Source organism: Dendropsophus ebraccatus, chromosome 6 (genome assembly GCF_027789765.1).
Source record: "Dendropsophus ebraccatus isolate aDenEbr1 chromosome 6, aDenEbr1.pat, whole genome shotgun sequence".
NCBI classification, from domain to species: domain Eukaryota; kingdom Metazoa; phylum Chordata; class Amphibia; order Anura; family Hylidae; genus Dendropsophus; species Dendropsophus ebraccatus.
The window spans coordinates 84,757,872-84,774,135 of NC_091459.1; the positions used below are offsets into that span (position 1 = coordinate 84,757,872).

Genomic DNA, 16,264 nt, shown 5'->3' on the forward strand with positions numbered 1-16,264 from the left:
TTCAAATCAACTGGTGTCAGAAAATTATACAGATTTGTAAATTACTGCTGCCACCTCTGTCTGTAACACAAACAATTCAAAGGTTCTTTGTGGGGATTTGCTACTGATCTGGACAGTTCCTGACAAGGACACAGGTGGCAGCAGAGAGCACTGTATTAGGCTGGAAAGAAAACGTCACTTCCTGCAGGATATACAGCAGCTGATAAGTACTGGAAGATTTTTTAAATAGAATTTACAAATCTGTATACCTTTTTGATACTAGTTGATTTAATTTTTTTTTCCGTGAATACATCTTTAATCTAAACATGGGCTAGAAGAAGATAACACGTGAGGATAAAGAGAATTATGAAGACTGCTCTAGACTGAGAGACTGTTTCCACTTATGGATCATCCCACATTCATGATCACTGCACATTACAACCTATAGCTCTATTTATGGGTTAGGTGAATATCAAATCCTATTAACCTCTATGTCCATTTAAAATATTAAAACGCTTTTCTCAATGGGCCATATACTAACCGGCTTTACAGGTAACTTTATGCTATATCTGTCAGTATAGTGAAATTATTATAGTTATAACTATAGAAATGCCTATCTATTGTACACATAGATATTACATAGACAAAGATGATAGATACTTTTACTCACTCAACCACCAAGCTCAAAGCAACTGAATTCCTAATAGTAGTAGAGCAAAAAGGTCATTATGCAGTACTTTGATTTTCAACATGTTTTTGCCCTATACTTGTTCCTTGTTACTCAATGAATATTAGAAGTCATTTTATTGGCAAAGCAATTCAGCTAAAGTGGTGAGTTACAGGTGATTTGTAAGATAAGGCACCGAGACTAAACGAATGCATAAGAAACAGGACGGGAACACAGCTCGAATTTCTAACGTTTTCAACAATGTAACAGAACTAGGAAATTGATTTCATTGTAAACTCATTGTATTTGACACACACGTCTAAAACTGTAAAAAAAATAAACTCCAGTCAAGCGTCTGTAAACACAGAAACAATGCTTCCTTGAACTGCCGTTACGTCTACTCCAAGTTAAAGACGCTGGCGTCTGGATCCAGATGGGTAGTTTATTTAATGTTTAAAGTTTAATATGTTTGAGCAAAAGATATTGGCATAGGTTCCATAAGACAAAAAAAAAAAAGTTCTTTTTATCTTTTTATTTTTTTTTTCTAAATCGCACATACGGGTTTAGAAATCATAACAGTTAAACAGCGCTATAACAGAATGTTTAATATTGAACACTCTAACAGATTTTTTTTTTTTAAATATCTCTGTTCTGTTGCCCAGTTTTTGTTTAGGCGAGTCAGATTTTTTTTTTTTTTGTTTGATTTTTTTTTTTTCATATAAAATCCATATTTCATGTACATAAGAGAATTCTATTTTAAATGCATCTGCATTGAACAGATGTCTTTTTTGTTGCCTTTTCACGTGGTTAGAGGTTCTGCTTAAAGTCTTTCTGTATGTGTATACATACATACATACATATATACGGTATATATATATATATATATATATATATATATATATATATATATACACACATATATATATATATATATATATATATATATATATATATATATCCGGCCTCCAACTTGTAGTTTCATGAAGAGCTGAACCTGCAAATGAGATGAAATGTATCACTTACCCAATATTGATCCTGAATCACTTGACATTTTTATTTAGAACTGCACGCTGAATGCTGCTGTCTCCTTAGCTGAAGTTTCTCAGCATTCCCTGAAGGTTTAGCACCCATACAGAGTTTGAACTTGTGATTTGCATTCTGGTAAGTTAAAAGGGTATTCCGCTCAATTTAAACTTTTAAAATGTTGTCCTAGAGAAGAACACATCAAACAGCCTATACATTCCGTTCCACATTCCCCTGGTCTCCTCCTATGTCATCATCGGGTCCCCAGCTGAATGATCCCGCCTCCATTTCTGAGTCTTGGCAGTGACAGCTCACACAGCCAATCACTGACTGAGATAGGACAGCACCGCATCCAGTGATTGGCTGATCAGGCTGTCAATGCCGAGATGAAAGCCGATGTAGGATCATTCAGCTGGGCACTCAAAGATGACGTAGGATGACAACAGGGGAGCGTGGAAAGGTAAGAATAGCCTGTTTGTTTTGTTCTCCGCTAGGGCAGCAAGACATGAAAAATTTAAATAAAGTGGAATACCCCTTTAAATTCTGTGCTATGTAGTAAAGTATTTTATTATAGAGAGCGATGTTAACATACACTAGTGCTAGTAAAATAAGGTGTGATTAAAAAAAACATTGCAGAAATATTGGTTAATTAAAGAGGAATTTTGCCATGTGTGGAAATAAATGATCACTGATTTCTTGTGACCACTGATGATAAGAAATGATTACGGATGACGATGATCAATCAAATAATGATTTAGCTCACCAGTGATGTCATCATGTGAAACAAAACTGGCCATGTTCGTCCAATAGATGAACAATCTTTCATCCATTAATCTTTCTATGAAAGAATGTCCCTGGATCATTCCTAGAAAGATTATTTGTCCTTCAGCCAGTGTCAGTGTGGCCACAATAGATGATTATAATGGACAGTATGGACTAAAAGGCGTATGGTTGTGTTAGCGACATGACTGTTGACCAGATGATTTGTTCTAAAGTTATTAAAACATCGGCCTACTTTTATGTAACTGTATAAGGCCAACTTCATGAACCCCAACTCTAAAAATTAATGTTTCTCTTAAAGCGCTTTGTAAAACGAAACATATCACTAATAAAAAATCCATATAGCAACGTCACAGTGCACATTTTTGTTTGCAGCAAGCATATCACTTTATTTGCCACCAATCACATGGAGCTGAACAGGGATAAAAACCACGGCTCCCTATGTAACACACAAAGAGTAATCAAAATGACAACAATGCTTTCTATACACCACAAATACACACTGATAACTCCACATATCTGCCTTGGCTGCATTATAAAACTATATATTAGCAGATATCCTAAACTACCCTACTAGTACGTCATCTATGCATCAGATCTCTGCGTTAATTGTGCATTTCAATGTAGATGAGAGCCGTTGACACAAACAGAAAATGCTAAACTAGTATCACATGGATACATCTGAAATGATTACATTTCCATACAGCTCTTCATATCTGCCATATATTAAATGACAACCAATTACATTCAGCACTCACGTTTTAACCGTTCTAGCAAATCTCTTACAAGACCATATAAAAGCTCATTTCTCATATGCTTTGTACGGAACACAAATTATTCTGCGTGGGTCTGGACTTCATCCCTTCATTTAAATTAGGCTTTATATGGAAAGAAATGTGCCGCTCCTTTTAGCATCATCGACATTTATATGCTGCTTTAAACAAACAGACAGAATAAATCAGCCGGGAAATTGCCTGCATTGAAACACATTTGCAAGTATTGATTAACAAGAAACAACGGGAGAACCTACAGTTATCTCTTAATAAACCACAAGCTATTAATGATAGATTACTCTACATTACTTACAACGGCACAACAGCATTTCCTACCCACAAGGACAAAAAGGTCAAGAATATTCTGCTACATAATCAGTAGGGCAATGAGATCACAGGATTATTGGGAAAATAATTGTACTAAATCTAAATATTAAAAAGTTGTAGAAAAAAAAAAAAAAAAGAGTACAGTATTTTCCTGTGTATAAGACTACTTTTTAAAACCGGAAAATCTTCTCAAAAGTCAGGGGTCGTCTTATACGCCGGGTGCTTAAAAACTTTGGAACCGGACTGGAGAATCTGCAGTCACTGCATATGGTAAGGGGAGCTAAAAAACAGCCGCATCCCCACTGTATGTGGCGACTGTATGAAGGTAAGAGGAAGCTGCAGGCATCCGGGTATGTAAAGAAATATACAACTGAGCGACGCTGTGCCCAGAAAAGCACACCTTTTTCACCTGTCTGGCCTGCCCTTGTATCCTACAGGTATTACTGCACCTAGTGTAGCCTCACATGCTGATGTTAATAAACGTTTTATTAAATGAAATATTATAACATATAATCTGTTTTCAAAGCTTCCAAAAAAAAAAAAAAAAAAAACCTTCCCAAAAGTTCACTTCCCAAAGCTCCATTCACTTCAAAAGAGATTGGGCATCAACCAATACCAAATTGAGAACACAAGTAATCCTGAATAACACCTATGGTTACTATTTTATGTCATACTTTAAACCATTTCATTTTTATAAATAATATACTAGCGTAGCTGCCAGCATACTGTGAAGAGGAAATGCAATATGTTTTAGCACCAATAAGACACCCTATACACTAATATAAAATAACTTCACACAGCCCTGGGAACCTTGATGACCTTGATTAAAGGGGTTCTCCAGCGAAAATCTTTTTTTTTTTCCAAACCAACTGGTTTCAGAAAGCTATACAGATTTGTTATTTACTTCTATTAAAAAAATCTCAAGTTTTTCCATATTTATCAGCTGCTGTATGTCCTGCAGGAAGTGGTGTATTCTTTCCATTCTGTCACAGTACTTTCTGCTGATATCTGTGTCTGAGACGGAACTGCACAGTTCCTGTCCTGGACAGCAGAGAGCACTGTTTCAGACTGGAAAGAATACACCTGCAGGACATACAGCAGCTGATAAGTACTGGAAGACTGGACATTTTTAAATAGAATTAATTTACAAAATCAATATAAGTTTCTGAAACCAGTAGATTTGAAAGAAAAAAAATGTTGCAGGACAACCCCTTTAATAGTGATTGTGTTACAAGAGGAGGAGAGGGTCTGAGTTTTTTCCAATTCCAGCAGGTACGGGGCTGCAAATAACAGATGCATTCCTGCCGCTGATGTCGTCGGTACAGTCTGGCAGATGTATCCATCATAGCAAGGTGGCCTGTGATGGGTATATCTCTCACAGGTAGTAAAGGGGTTAAATGGGATGACTGGGATTAGAAAAAGAAAAACAGTTTTTGTTTCCAGAAACAAAACAGTCCATGGGCTTTGTCTGGTGTTGTACAGAGCTCATTTCCCTTCTCTATTACATCCATATGCCCTTATACGGAATAAGAAAAGGAGTTGCCTATACAAAAAAATTGAAAAAAATAAATAACTTATGATAAAAATATGAACAGCTAGGACAAGGGAAAGAGATAATAGGTAAATCATATCCCCATTTTAAACCCGTTCATATCTCAATACAGTGAGAGAAAAGTTAGGTTACATGACATACTTTATCAGAATGCAAATTGTTGGTGTTTTAACCCCCATTTCTTTATTGCATTCTGAAGGCTATAACTTTATATAGTCATACGGAAGAAACTTACTAATGCTTAGTCACCGATAAACGGGGCGCGGACACCCAGCACCTGCACTGATCAGATATTAGGTACCCACACTGCACAGTGAATATGGCCGGAAGCAGTTTGACTCAGTTCACAGTGTAGTGGTGGCGACTGCTGCTTAGCTCCAATGCAAGTGAATAGCAGCTAAGCTGCAGTTATAGGTCGCTGCATACTGGAATCAGCTGCTAACACATCTCTCGCTTTATTCTCTCTGTTGAATCCACCGCGTCTGGAAAAATTCTACCGTGCATTGCAATCCTGAGCTAGAATTTGGATTGGGTTGTCAGATGCAGGACGGAAGATGTTTTGTTGTACTCCAGATCTATTTCTCCTGACCTGACTTTTAATAAATCTTTGTATTCCCTTTAAATTATGTTTGTTTCTTGTTGTATTGTGTTATACTATTCATCTGTTATACTGGCTACAAATATCTAACTTAATAGCTACCTGGGTGTTACCAGCTGGGGCGGTGCCCCTACTCTGTCTGCCAGTCTCAGGATTATTTGGATAGCCTGCTAATACAGGACACGCTAACAGCCGGTGACACCCACTTGGCTCTTTAGTTATACATTTCTAGTAAGAACAACAGAGCTATGAGAAAAGATGTTCCAGAATTATTTTTTCCACGTGCGAATACTTGTATAATCTAAAAGCAAAGGGTCAGGTGAGGCCACAGGTTCTTTTCAAATATAAATCCCCTTCCATATAGCCTGTGCAGGGCAGAGGACCAATAACAAGCTGTAGTTCAATCTGCCCATGCATTAAATGGACAAGGCCTCATGTAATGTCACATTTACCCTGTGGCAGCTGCTGAAGGGCAAAGCGGAAGCCAAGTGCTGGTATAAAGTGACACAAACTATAGAAACTGAACTTCTTCCTGTGTAAGCAGTGTTACTTTTATTAACTGGCAGATGGGATACTGTTTTAATATTGCCCTGGATTCCATTACTCACAGTGCAAAAGTTTAAGCTGGGCATACATGTAGGATACACACTAGTCTGTCCCTTCTTATTATCTTAGGACAGATATACAGTGGTTGCTTGATTTAGGAGTGACTTGGTTTAAGAGCTCCCTGTACTGGGGGGGGGAGGGGGAGTGGAGGAGGAGCATAGTCTGCATAGTGGGGTCTACAGCACTGTACTCTGACCCAGAAAGTCTTCCTCACCTTTAAAATCATAGCAGACCCACTTCAGGCTGGGGCTTGCATCAGGGGACAGGACTGTGGAGGTAATCTCTCCATAGCTGTAACCCCTCTCTCCCTGAACAAAGAGTGCTGCTATACTGTGCTCACCCTATACTCTGTTCATTCCTTCCTGCAGTCTCTGTCAGCCCTTGTGTTTCCTATCTTCTCCATTCCTGCTATAATGTGCCTGCACTCACACTCGGCTATACACACTGCTGCTATAATGTGCCTGCACTCACACTCGGCTATACACACTGCTGCTATAATGTGCCTGCACTCACACTCGGCTATACACACTGCTGCTATAATGTGCCTGCACTCACACTCGGCTATACACACTGCTGCTATAATGTGCCGGCACTTACACTCAGGCATTCCCACTGCTGCTATAATGTGCCTGCACTTACACTCAGCCACACACTGCTGTATAGAAAAGTGTCTGTCACTGTCCTCCTCCACAGCTCTGTGATTCTCACTTCCTGATTGGTCCATGCTAAACCTACTTTCCTTTCCCATTGCTGTCATGTGACCACACAGACCTCTGACAGCAGCCCTGCTTCTTTACTCTAGCTTGGTGTACTACACTACTGCAGTATGGGGATCTGCAGCTCCATCCTGTATCTACAAACTGCGGCTGTTTCAGGTTTATGCACTTACTATACATTATACTCCACATGCTGATTGCTATACTGTACAGTAGCTTACAACATATTCAGCTTTCTAAATGTTTTTTTTATTTGTTTTACATGTTATTCAGAATGAAAAATCATTAATTTTGGGGTGTGGAACCTTTTGTCTGCATTTCAATGATTTCTAGTGGGAAAATTTACTTTGGTTTAAGAGTGATTTGGATTACAAGCACAGTCCCGGAAAGAATTATGCTCATAATCCAAGGCACCACTGTATGTTTATCCCAGGCATGTTTACATTCAGTTATTGTAGATTTACCTACCACATCTGCTGGAAGTTTGTTCCAAGCATCTACTACTCTGCCAATTTCATCAGCAGAGCTCTGTGCGACTTTGCAATAACTCTGATTCCTCTTACCCCCATTTTATATCTGAACATGCCTTTGCTGGCACAGGAGATAAACTGTTGACACTTTAGACACATGTAAGAGCACAAATGACCCCCCCCCCCAATGGTCCATTATCATATGTATCACACAGTTATGAGGGATGTTGGTCTACTAAGGTCTTTCTACTTACATATAACAAAGAAACATTTGCAAATTCCTTGAATGTAACACTACACATAGCTGGTGTTTATGTGCATTCTATAGTTTATTATTGCACTAGTTTTTATACCCACAGTCCAGTCATCATTTATAGTAGACACTTACAGTAAAAACTGGATAAGGCAAGTTGTTAAAGGGATATTCTGGAGAGAAAAAATATTTTTAAATCAACTAGTGCCAGAAAGATATACAGATTTGTAAATTACTTTTTTTAATTCAGGTCTTCCAGTATTTATCAGTTGCCGTATGCCCTGCAGAAAGTGATGTATTCTTTCCAGTCTGTCACAGTGCTCATTGCTGCCACCTCTGTCCGTGACAAGAACCGTCCAGAGCACCAGCAAATCCCCATAGAAAACCATTCCGGAACCGGAGAAAGCTTGTTATAGACAAACATGGCAGCAGAGAGCTTCATGTCAGACTACAAATAATACACCACATCCTGCAGGGCACACAGCAGCTGATAAGTACTAGAAGACTGAAGATTTTTTAAATTAAATTAATTTACAAAACTGTTTAAAGGGAACCAATCACACTAAAATTGGCCATAAAGCTAAAGAAACGTGCTGCTACATCAGCCAGCATGCTTCGTAAACATCCCCCTGTACATACAGCCCGTAAAGTTAGTTTAATAGTCTCCCGCGGTCAATGTAAATTACCATGCAAGTAGTGACGGTGGGCGGGTGGCTGGTCAAGTAGTCACGGTGGGCGGGGGCTTCTTCAAGTAGTCACTGGGTCCTGGGCCGGCTCCGGCGCTGTAATCCCGCCCCTCTGGGAGTGTTGGAAAGCGGCGCCTGGTGACGTCACTCGGGGGGGGGGGGGGGGGGGGGGGCGTCATTGCACGTCGGCCACGCCGATGTCTTTACTATACTGCGCATGTGCAGTACAGTGGGTGAAGCCGCTGCTGTACTACGCCGTGCAGGCGCAGTACAGCAGCGTCTTCTCCGGCTGCACTGCACGTGCAATGCCGCCCCAGGCGCCACTTTCCAACATGCCCTAAGGGGCGTGATTACGGCCCCGGCCCAGGACCCGGTGACTACTTGAAGAAGCCCCCGTCCACCATGACTACTTGACCAGCCACCCGCCCACCGTGACTACTTGACCAGCCACCCCGCCCACCGTGACTACTTGCACGGTAATTTACATAGAGCGCAGGAGACTATTAAACTAACTTTGCGGGCTCTATGTACATGGGACGGAGGGTACAGGAGGATGTTTAGGAAGCGTGCTGGCTGATCTACCAGCACGTTTCCTTAGCTTTATGGCCAATTTTAGTGTGATTGGTTCCCTTTAACTTTCTGACACCAGTTGATTTGAAAAGATTTTTTGTCACCAGAGTACCCCTTTAACATTTGTTGCTTGGTACAACTAAATCTTTAAACAGGAGCCTGTCATCTCTTCTGCCATGTCTGCTTTCTTCAAACATTACCATGAGGAATAAGAGAGGAGTAGCAACAGCAGAGTTGAAGGAAACGTGCTGCAGTACTGTTCATGGGGAATACGAATATTTACTATAACAGACATGTCAAAAGAGCAGGTCGTCTTTAAATAAAGAAATAAAATAAAACAGCAATAAAACAAAAAAACATATGAAGAACACATATCATTAATTTATGCATGCAATATGTGTGTCTAGAGCACATTTGTTCTTTTTACATCCTGCCGAGCCAAAAAATCTACAGCCAAACACTTTTTTTTTTCTTATTGCTGATAATTAAAACAATCATCAATCCAATGACTGTGTTCCCTCTTTCACTTCATCTCCACATCAAAATAAAAAAGGTAATTTAAAAAAAATTAATATTCCCTTGAGATGATAAACTAAATAAAAGAGTAAGTCCCATCACATAATAATGGTAAGCGAACCCTTTGGGAAATAGTTGACTTTCTCAATTCAAGGTATTCAAAGCTCATTGAAAAGTGTTCATTTGGAATGCAGATATCAAAGATGATGCAAATGTTCAAGAGAAATGCAGGACTTACCAGATGTTCTAATCCAGCTTTGATGTTTACCGAGTCCCTGAAAGAGAAGAACAAAAGTTCTAAATACTTGCTAAATCCTTGTCCAACACAATTTATTCACGTTTGCCCATAGCTCCCAGACGTTTAAATATTGACCAGTGTTGTATTGAGTTATCTGAAGTAGCACCGTGATATAAAACATTTATAATACATCTAATACATTCAAAAGGGCTAAATAAAATCTATTTAATATTCTTATTGAAGGTTATAAGTTTCGTCATTTAAAGGTACCTTTTATACATGCTTAACTCAAAACAAAGGGCCCTGTGTGGGTCTTTAAAGAGAATCTGTCAGATGCAATTTTCGTCACGCTGTTAGGGTAAGGAGAAACGTGGTACCTTTTATATATCCCTCTGTGCTTCCAGAGAACTGTGTTTTATTTTCTGGGGCAGAGAGTCAAAGAATCTTTCCCGAACTCCTGAAAGCTACAAGCCGGAATGTCTCCTCTTCTCCCCCCCCTTCCCCACCTGGAAGTCCCAAAAAGGGTCAGGTATGGAGGGGGTGGGGGAGTAAGCCTTTTTTACTCTTTACAATAGAATAAAAGCATAGACAAAAATCTGCCTTATTTTGCATTAGCAGGTCATATTCAATGAGTATGTTCATTATTTGGATGGTTGTAATGGCTGTTGTTATATACGGTGTGCACACTACTGGACGATTCCCATTGACTTTAATAGAGCATAATATAATATTGGAAACACGGCTGTATTTCAAGCTCAAAATTAGAGCTGCATTTTTCTTTTATTTTACAGTGTGTGAATATAATACCAAAAAGAAATCCCTAAATTAAAAGGTAATAATCGCATCAAAAATGCTAAATCACAAAAGGAAAAAAAGAGTTCTAAGAAATAAAAGAATATTTTATTTTTATAAAAAAAAAGTGCCCCCCTTTAACAGTAACTTTAACCTTTGATACCCTACTTTTAAGAGCAACTTTGGTACTGTGCCTTTAAGAGTGACCTATTTACTGTCCCTTTAAGACAAGTTTACGACTGTCCCTTTAAAAGCAACTTAGGTACCACCCTTTGAAGAGCAACTTTAATGCTGTCCCTTTAAGACTGACTTTGGCCCCTTAACGACAAAGGGCGTATATTTACGCCCTATTGCCGGTAAGGACGTTCAGAGCGGGGCCGCGCCGCGGCGGTCCCGGGCTACAAGCGGCTCCAGGTATTAGCGGGCACGGTCCGATTGCCGTGCCCGCTAATACAGTAATCAGATGCAGCTGTCAAACATGACAGCTGCATCCGATTGCCGGATTCAGCCGTTCCCTGGTGTCTAGTGGAGGAGATCGCTCCTCCGGGATGTTATCCCGGAGGAGCGATCTTCGTAACTGAAGCCGGCCGGGGACCGCTCCAAGATGGCGCCGTCCCCGGCTCGACACTTGCTTGTTATCGGCTGCAGCAGCCGAAAGCAAACGAGTGCCGATCTCATTGATCTTTGCTGTATATCTTTACAGCAAAGATCTCAATGAGAGATCAAAGTGTATATACTAGAAGTCCCCCAGGGGGGCTTCTAGTACATGTGTAAAAAAATAAAAATAAAGTGTTGTTGTCAATAAAAAGCCTCCTCCCCTAATAAAAGTCTGAATCACCCCCCTTTTCCCAGGTTATAAATAAAAGTAAATAAATAAATAAACATGTTTGCCATCGCCGCATGCGTAATCGCCCGAACTATTAATCACATTCCTGATCTCGCACGGTAAACTGCGTCAGCGCAAAAAAATCCCAAAGTGCAAAATTGCGCATTTTTGGTCGCATCAAATCCAGAAAAATTGTAATAAAAAGCGATCAAAAAGTCGTATATGCGCAATCAAGGTACCGATAGAAAGAACACATCATGGCGCAAAAAATGACACCTGACACAGCCCCATAGACCAAAGGATAAAAGCGCTATAAGCCTGGGAATGGAGCGGTTTTAAGTGACATATTTGTTGACAATGGTTTGAATTTTTTACAGGCCATCAGATACAATAAAAGTTATACATGTTACATATCGTTTTAATTGTAACGATGTGAGGAACATGCATAACAAGTCAGTTTTACCCCAGGGCGAATGGTGTAAAAACACATTTCCCCCAAATAAACAAAATGCGTTTTTTTTTTTTCAATTTCACCACTCATTGAATTTTTTTCTGGTTTCGCAGTGTACTTTATGAAAAAATTCAGCCTGTCATTGCAAGGTACAATTAGTGACGCAAAAAATAAGGGCTCATGTGGGTTTCTAGGTGGAAAAATGCAAGTGCTATGGCCTTTTAAGCACAAGGAGGAAAAAACGTAAAAATCGAAATTGGCTCTGTCTTTAAGGGGTTAATATTGTCCCTTTAGTACTGTCCTTTTAAAAGTTATTTTGGTACCCTGCGGGTATCAGCTCTGCTGTATCATGCGGGTATCAGCTCTGCTGTATCATTCGGGTATCATCTCTGCTGTGTCATGCGGGTATCAGCTCTGCTACATCCCCACCTCAGCTCTGCTGTGGCATGCAGGTATCAGCTCAGCTACATCACCAACTCAGCTCTGCTGTGTCATGCGGGTATCAGCTCTGCTACATCACCAACTCAGCTCTGCAGTGGCATGTGGGTATCAGCTTAACTACATCACTAACTCAGCGCTGTTGTGTCATGCGGGTATCAGCTCTGCTACAACACCGACTCACCTCTGCTACATCACTAAATGACCTCTGTTACATCACTGACTCACCGCCTTATAATAGTAAAGAACACTGCTCAGATATCATGACAATCACCCTCATGTCAGTGAGACTAAATAGTTAAGCACCTTCCATCTTTTACATCTTCTATTGGCCAATAGTGGACATGTGGACACATAATTTCTATTGGCTGCTATATTTCAGCTATTTGCTTATGTGCAAGTGGTGTTTAAACATAAATCAGATTAAAACCAAAAATTCTTAGCACACCTGTCACTGCCGAGGGCTTTGAAGCGCAGTTTGAACAGAGTCTGTGTGCAAAGCAATTCAGGGGAAAGAAGAAGAAGGAAGAAGAAGAAAGAAGAAGACAGATTACAATATAGTGTTTTTTCAAGCACTATAACAAAAGTACTGTATACTTACCTATCCTCATGCTCAGAGCACCACTCCAGGGTCTCAGTGAAAGCCACCGGCCTTATGCAGCTTCTCTTGCTGAAACGTCACATACCTAGATGACTAATAAAACGCTCAGCCAATCAGCGGGACAAAGCCCCAGTAACTGACTGGCTGAGCAAGCAATCGATAAGCCGGGTATTGGCAATGCAGTTGGGGAGCCTGGCACATTTTGTACATGGATCCCAGACTAAAATAATAGCCAGTGGCAAACAGTGAGAGCAGGAAGCAGCACCACTGACTTACGAGGACAGGCAAGTATACTGTGTTTTTGTTTTTTTTCTTTTATTGCTAATCATGTTCAAAAGAGAAGTTCCATTAAAATAAATAAAAGCATGAAGGAAAGGGAGTACGAAAACATAAAAAAAGTATATTTGCCTGTCCCCGTAAGTCTGTAGCGCTGCTTCCGGGTCTCACTGACTGCCACCGGGTTTAATTTTTGTCTGGGATCAGTGAATGTAATGTGCCAGGCTTCCCAGCTGCAATGTCAACACCCGGCTTCTCGATTGCCTTCTCAGCCAGTCAGCAGGGCTGTGCCCCTCTGATTGGCTAAGTATGTACCGTAATCAATCATCTGGGTACGTGACATTTTAGCAGGAGGAGCTGCAGAAGGCTGGTGGCTGTCAATTAAACCAGGGAGTTGTGCTGCGGGGCATGAGGATAGGTAAGTATGCTTTGTTTATTATGTTCTCATACTCGCTTTCCTTCATGTTTTTATTTATTTCATTTATTGGGACTTCTCTTTTAAACATCATTAGCAATATTAAAAAAATAAAAAATTGTAACAAAACACAATACAAAGATGACAGGCTGTTGCCCTACACACAGTACAGATCGAGACTCACATGGTATATAACCCCATTATTACTTTATGCAAAAAAGAGGGGTTGCTACAAGACATGTATTGAATGACACTATCCCTTGGCCATAAAAATACCAGGCATGTTCACAAGTCCTAATACACATATAGAAAGCCATCAAGTGTTTGAACTACAATAGGAATAAGGTAAATGTTGTCCAAAAAGTAAGTAATATAAAGTCCCAAAATGGCACTCTAATGAGAGATTACCAAATGTAACAAAAATCAGGTTTTATATAAACCACAATCAGCAAGTAAAGTGCATACATGGAGGGGAGACTGGAGCCCCAGGCCTACGTTTCGCCAGCCATGTGCAGCTTCTTCCGTTCTGATCCCGAGTTAACCCTATAGATGCTATATTAATGGTTTTCTGAGAAAACCACCTGGGCACACAAATCAAGATCCACTTCTGGCAGCTCCATTTCCAATTAACTAACAATGGTGTTCCAGATAGTAGTAGTAAGTAGTAGTAATTAGTTATCCAGGATTAGAAAACGCACAGCTACTTTCTTGCTTAATAAAAACCAAAACACTTCCATCCCTTGCTAGAAGAAAGCAGCCATGTTTTTTATGCTTTGACAACTCCTTTAACTATTTTTTTTTTTAATTGTATTTTTATTAAAGTTTTGTTTTTCGTTTTTTTTTTTCTTTTCTAGCATAAAAGCAGATAGAGAAAGATAAGAAACAGGAACATAATACCAAAAGTTAAGGCAGTCCAACGGAGAGCACGGATCGCAGCCGCGACTACTGACATATCACCACATAAAGCTTAATACAAGTAGATATAGGGAACTTCACTCATCCTAGCAGCAGTAATCATAGGCAACATCCCATGTTGCTGTATAAACAACAAAAAAAATGGGGTAGGGGGGGACAAACAAAGACTAGACAAGACAAACACGAGGAGGGGGGGGAGTACGACAGAGGGGAATCAGGAACGGAGGGGGGATAGTCTTCTGATTGTTAAGGCTGATGTCTCCGGGGCGGTGGTGGATGGGTAATATTTCTCTCTTCCCAGTATACCTCCCATAGGCGCCAGACCTTTTTAAAGTGGTCCATTTTGTTATCAAGCATAGCCGTCAGCTGTTCCATGTTTCTCACATCTAGAATGCGTGCGCAAAGGTCCTCCCTAGTCGGAGGGGCAGTGCGTTTCCAATATTTTGCAATTAAACATCTGGCAGCTGTGAGGACATGGAGCAGGAGTTTTAAGGTAGTACGACCAACTTTAAGCGTGGTTACATTAAACAGGTAAAAGACTGGATCTAACGGGATATCCAGTCCCGAGATCTCACTAAGTAATCCCTTGACCATCGTCCAGTAGGGGGTAATAGACGGACAGGCCCAGTAAATGTGTGGAAGAGAGCCCGGAGATCGTTGGCACCTCCAACATATGTTGGGAATTGCTGGGTTCATGGCATGCAAAATTTCTGGAGTATAATACCAGAAGTACATTATTTTATATTGGTTCTCTTTATATGTGACACATATAGACGTTTTAGCCGCCCTGTCCCAGATTATCCCCCACACATTCGAGGGTAGCTGTCGTCCAAAAAGATTTTCCCATTTATCCATATAGGGATACCTCACTTCGGTATCCGGTAAGGGTTGTTTAAGAATTCTATATATGTCAGAGATAAGGCCCTTGGTAGACACACCTGCCCTACAAAGTCTCTCAAAATCTGTTGGGAGTGATACCGTAGCAGAAGAGAATAATGACAACATGTAATGTTTTATCTGAAGGTATTGGTACTGGGCTGCAAGAGGGAGGTTAAAATCAGACGAAAGACTCACAAAGGATCGCAAGGTGCGGTCTGCCGGATTCACAATGTCTGCAAATCGGAATAGCTCGTTAGCGTACCAATGCTTTGTCAGTCCACTGGTGAGGCTGTCCGGGAATTTCGGATGGAATAGGAATGAGGTCATTGGGGAGTGTTGGGAGGTTAGGGGAAACTTGCGCATGCAGGTATTCCAGATCCGTTTAGTGTGGGCGATCGGGCCCAAGACAGGGCCTGAAAGGGTGGTGTCTGAGGTAGCCCACAGAAAGGAGTTGGGATGAGTGGGAGCTAGCCAAAGTTTCTCAATGATCATCCACTTTGAGTAAGCTCGCAGTGCGGACCAGGCTGGAATATGGCGCAAGTGTGCTGCCCAGTAATAGCAGAGTATATCCGGAAGGGCTAACCCCCCGAAAGATTTGGGCGCCAACAGTATAGTTTTGGCCACTCTGTGCCGTCTACGAGCCCAAACAAAGCGGAGTATGGCTGCTTGCAATGATTTAAGCGCAGTAAGAGGGACCTGGATTGGCAAAGTCTCAAAGTAGTAATTGAGTTTGGGTAGCAGTGTCATCTTAACTGCTGCTATTCTTCCTAGTAGCGAGAGAGGTAGCGTGTGCCATCTATCCAACAAGGTTCGTATGTCAGAGAAGAGTTTGGGAAAGTTGTGCGTGTATAGCGAGGAGTAGGAATTGGAGATCTGTATTCCTAGATATTTGAGGGAGTGTTCCTTCCAATTATATT

At 40.6% G+C, this 16,264-nt stretch overlaps 1 protein-coding gene across 1 annotated transcript in view; it reads right to left on the reverse strand.

The window, feature by feature from the left end:
- RSRC1 (arginine and serine rich coiled-coil 1) overlaps nucleotides 1-16,264 on the reverse strand; it is a 227,261-nt gene that overhangs the window by 118,543 nt on the left and 92,454 nt on the right. Inside the window, exon 5 of the mRNA XM_069973849.1 lies at nucleotides 9,755-9,791. Coding sequence (XP_069829950.1) covers nucleotides 9,755-9,791 — 37 coding nt within the window. The remainder of the gene's footprint in view (nucleotides 1-9,754; nucleotides 9,792-16,264) is intronic.